This window comes from Anopheles coluzzii, chromosome 2 (assembly GCF_943734685.1).
Source record: "Anopheles coluzzii chromosome 2, AcolN3, whole genome shotgun sequence".
Lineage (NCBI taxonomy): Eukaryota > Metazoa > Arthropoda > Insecta > Diptera > Culicidae > Anopheles > Anopheles coluzzii.
Window position 1 is genome coordinate 5529521 of NC_064670.1, and position 4612 is coordinate 5534132.

Sequence of the window (4612 nt, forward strand, 5' to 3'; positions counted from 1 at the left end):
CCACTAGCACTCCATTATCTAACACACCATACGGTTTCTTTTGCTCCTTCCAGGACAACCAGCCCAATTTTGCACCAGCATCGAAATGCCCTCGATGGTGCGACGCACCAGAGGCAAACTAGCAGCGCAACGGCAACTGGCCAGCAGCACTACTACTACCGCTGCTGCTGAACGACGCGTCAAACGCGAACCACAGACCAAACTTATCGATGCTGCTGCTGCTGCTGATAGCCTTGGTTCCGATAACGCACCACACCACCATCACGGCGAGCAGAAACGGCTGCCACAGTGTAAGGTGAAGCGCAACTACGCGTGTGGCAGCTGCAGCTACTTTACGCAAAACCCCCGCAGCTATCTGACGCATCTACGTGACACCCACGGGGAGAAGATTAGTGTGTACGAGTGCAAACGATGTGTGTACGCTTCGCGCCACTACCAGAAGCTGGTACGCCACTTGCGAATGGTGCACGGCGGTGCGGACGTACCGGTGGTGGAGTCGGGCAGTAAAGGTGCGACACCGGTGGACAATAGTGAAGAGCGACGGGAGGTGATTGAAAAGGACAGTTCCGAGAAGGATTCAGCGAGCAAAGTTTTGGATGCGCTGGGTGTGAGTGGTGCGTATACGCAGCAACTTGTTGCATCTCTGCTGCCATCGCTGTTGCTGAGGAACGTCGAACAAACGTGGACTTCGTCTATTTTGGGTAAATTGATTATTTTGTGGAGCTATATCAATCGAAGTAGGCACGGGATGGAGGTCACGACATCTGGTACATTCTGGGTCAAACGCGGGGGCAATATCGCAGTATGCCTAGAGTCTATTGGATAATTAGGTCAAACCAAAACAAACCTTTTCTTGACATAGAATTGTATTCGCGTGATAGTGGTCCAGAAACGAAATAGATGACGAACAAAGTGTATTATTGCTGCTGTACCTCCAATATTGAATGTTTCCCTCTACTTCACTTCATTTTTCCCCCGTGCAGCACTCAAGGCCCCAATCAAGCCCGAGATGGATGGCATGCAGAGTGTTGTGACATCACCGGAACGGGTAAGATTCCCCAATTTTCACCACTTCAGATCATATCCTTTAATAGCTCCTCCGTTCACTCGTAGGACACTTCCCACAAAACCGGCCGCAAGCCCTCCGAAGACAATGAAACGGTGCCGAAAAAGCGCTCCAGACCAATCCCCAACCTAATTCCCCTAGCACCCGCCAAGCAGGAAAAGGAGCTGCTAAAGCCGGTACCGATGTCGGTGCTAATGCCACCGGAGGTGGCAGTGGGGCACAGCCACCCACCATCCCCAATGAGCTTACCGTCGTCGTCGCCCCAGACCAAGTGCACATTCTGCGAGCTTAGCTTCGAGTCCACGCTGGATCTAGCGAACCACATTGCAGCGTCCCACAAGGAGGACCTCATCACCTCGCTGCTGCAGAAATCGATGGACGAATCGAACCAGAATCTTTTCCCCCAGACGGGCGACCCTGGCGACAGTGCCTCGAACGAGATGTGGAGAAGTTTGCTGGAAGCGAACCTGTTCGGTGCGGAGTCAGCCACACCAGCAGCACGTCCGAACGCTTCAACCTCCGCCAGCTCCAAGGTGGACGACGATGAGGTAGAAATCCTGGAGAGCAAATCGGAAACATACTGCGGCATAGAGACGGCGCCCGGGTACGGCGAGGTGACGAGCAAACTGGCCTCCAACGATCCGAACGCGACCGGGCTGATGAAGCGGGTGTTCAAGTGTCCGCACTGCTCGTTCTGGGCGTCGACGGCGTCCCGGTTTCACGTGCACATCGTCGGCCACCTGAACAAGAAACCGTTCGAGTGTTCGCTCTGCTCGTACCGCTCCAACTGGCGCTGGGACATTACGAAGCACATCCGGCTGAAGACGATCCGCGACCCGAGCCACAAGAATGCGGGCGTGCTGATGAACGACGAAACGGGCCGGCGGAACTACACCAAGTACAATAAGTACATCACGCTGATGCACATAACGGACAATACTAGTGGTGGTGGAGGAGCAGGAGGTGGTAGTGCTGCTGCTGCTGCTGCTGCTGCCGGTGGTAGTGGCAGTGCGAAGGAGTCGACCAACTTCTCGACCAAATCGTTCAACGAGAGCAGCATGTCGGACCTGGTAGCGGCGTGCAGTGCGTTCAACATAGATTTGAATGCGTTGGCCAACATGCCCGGGTTCAGCTTGCTGCTGGACGATAAGCCAGCGCACGATGAGACATCGGCAAAAGTGGACGAAGGCGACCATTTTAAATGTCAATTTTGTGAGTTTAGGTAAGTCGATACAACGATTCTCGGATCCTGCTTTCAGTGTGGAGTAACAATCTGGTCTCTTTTTTGCAGTACACCGACCAAGGAGGAGCTGTTGCTGCATACGACAAACAGTCATGCTGGCATGGTGGCGGCCACCTCTCCCTTTCAACTGCAGCTAGAGGAAGCAATGGAACAGGAAGCGTACGGGAAGGCCGGCGGCGGCGGTGGCAACAGTACGACAAACAATAACATTACACCACCCTCCTCCAGTAGTACGCCGACGCCACCGACGGGTTCGGCGGCCCACTGTAGCCTTAGTAAAAGAGCAGCTAACACTAGCAACAACGATATGCCTAGTACTACTACTAATGGAACACCCCTACTACCACTACTACTAACGCCTGGCGGTGCTGGAGATAAAACGAACCACCACCCGCCACCGCCGCCGCTGGAACTGGGCGCCGGAGAGGGTGGTGACGGTAGCTCACACACACGCGGGCTGGCGGTGCCTTCCACCGGTACCTGGCGCCACAGTGCACCGTATCGCTGTGGCCATTGTCATCAGGTTTCTAACTGGAAACATGTGATTCAGGTACACACGCGCGCACACACACACACAGGGAGTTGGGTTACGGTGACTAATCCGTGGTGATTGTGACGTATTTGCATGCTTACTCCTGTCATCCAGTGCTTGTGCTCTCGCTTTAACCCATTCTCGATATGCTTCTCTCTCGCTCCACAGAGACACTGTCGCCTGAAGCACAACGGACACGTTTTCATTGAGCACGTGAACGCGGAAAGGGACGACCCCGCGGCACTCGCCGATGGTGCCGACGGACAGCAGCTGCCACGGAATAGCAAACAGAACCAACCACATTCCGTGTACGTGATCGAGGACGTGGTGCATCCGCCGACCGTCTCCACCGGCAACGGCACCGGCACATCGATCGATGCCCTCGTTAGCTCGTCCATTCCACCGCCCCTGGCACCGTTCAGCCTGGACGAGGTAAACACCCTGGAGCCGATCGTGGAAATCCTCGACAAGGACCCGGCGGCCACGGAGCTGATCCACTTCAACGGTGCCCTCATGCCTTCGACCGTCCTGGTGGACAGTGGGACGGTGGCGCCGGCCGTCCCAAGCGAGCAGCTGGAATGCATTTCCTGCCAGTTTCGGGCCGCAACGGTCGAGCAGCTGACCGAGCATCTGGAGCAGCACATGAGTAACAGCCCGGCGGCGGGGACGGGCACAGCGTTCGACACGGCCGGACTGCTCGACCCCGGGCCCACCACCATGTACTACTGTGCCCGCTGTCCGGCCCGCTTCCTGCAGCACGCTCACATGCTGGAACACGAGTCGAAGCATGGGGCGCCCGTGGGCCGTTCGTGCTCGTTCTGCACGTACCGCACCGCGGACGACGATGAGCGCAGCCGGCACGAGGAGGTCCACTCGGCCGCGTACAACATCAACACGGATAATTTGCAAATCTTTCTCGCGGAAAGCAAAGAGTACCCGAAGCCACCGCTCACGCTCAAGGAGACTGGTGGCAGGCAGCTATTTTACGTCGAGCCGGTGGAAGTCCATGACTCCCCGGAAGGTGAGGTCTCGGCGACGCGCAAGATGCCGAGGAAATCGAAGCATCGCGTCCGTTCGCCCGACACAGCAGCTACTGGGACCGAATCCGACCGACCACTGGCTCCTGGGGGCTCCTCCATCTTTCTGTGCGAATACTGTGATCAAACGTTCGACGCGGAGGCCGACCTGAACGCGCACGTACGGAACCACTTTTCGTCGATCCTGGCGCCGCAGGAGGTGCCCTACTACACGTCGCTCAGCAGCACGCTGGACACGGAGCGGAAGTTGGAGCTGATTGTGTCCGGGGCGGCACCCGGGTCGGCCGCGATGGCCCTGCGCTACGTGTACGATAATGCGCGCCGCAAGGATTGGAGCGTGTACTCCAAGACGGAGAGCGTTTTGTTGAAGTTTTGAGGACGCGGGAGAACTTTCGTTGCATGTGGGGATACATGGAGGTGTATAAGCTTTTTTGTTAGATTAGTTGTTTAGTTGTCAGCGAGATCATTTCACGCTTACACGTTCCAAGAACCAACCACCCCAAAGGTTTGTGTTGTTTTGCCATTCAATTCAAAGTGACCATAGGTTATGAAATAGAAAGCGGAAAGCATTAGCTTTTAGAGTGTACTGTGCGATACTGTGCGAAATAAAATGTAATCAATTGTTATGACACCATTGGCGTACCATGGCGATCTTTCTCCCCTTCGATCGACACCACCAGGATATCCTGCGCCGTAGTAAAAACCAACTCCGCGCCTCAACGAAACCCAAGGAC

At 55.8% G+C, this 4612-nt stretch overlaps 1 protein-coding gene across 4 annotated transcripts in view; it reads left to right on the forward strand.

The window, feature by feature from the left end:
• The window catches only part of LOC120950597 (uncharacterized), a 6898-nt gene extending 2389 nt beyond the window's left edge, over positions 1-4509 (forward strand). For all 4 annotated transcript variants that reach the window (XM_049610921.1, XM_049610920.1, XM_049610922.1 and 1 more), the window contains 5 exons: positions 54-701; positions 984-1048; positions 1114-2288; positions 2358-2859; positions 3010-4509. In XM_049610921.1, the coding sequence (XP_049466878.1) occupies positions 86-701; positions 984-1048; positions 1114-2288; positions 2358-2859; positions 3010-4254 (3603 nt within the window). In that variant the 5' untranslated portion in view covers positions 54-85 and the 3' untranslated portion in view covers positions 4255-4509. The remainder of the gene's footprint in view (positions 1-53; positions 702-983; positions 1049-1113; positions 2289-2357; positions 2860-3009) is intronic.
• The last annotated feature ends 103 nt before the right edge of the window (positions 4510-4612 follow it).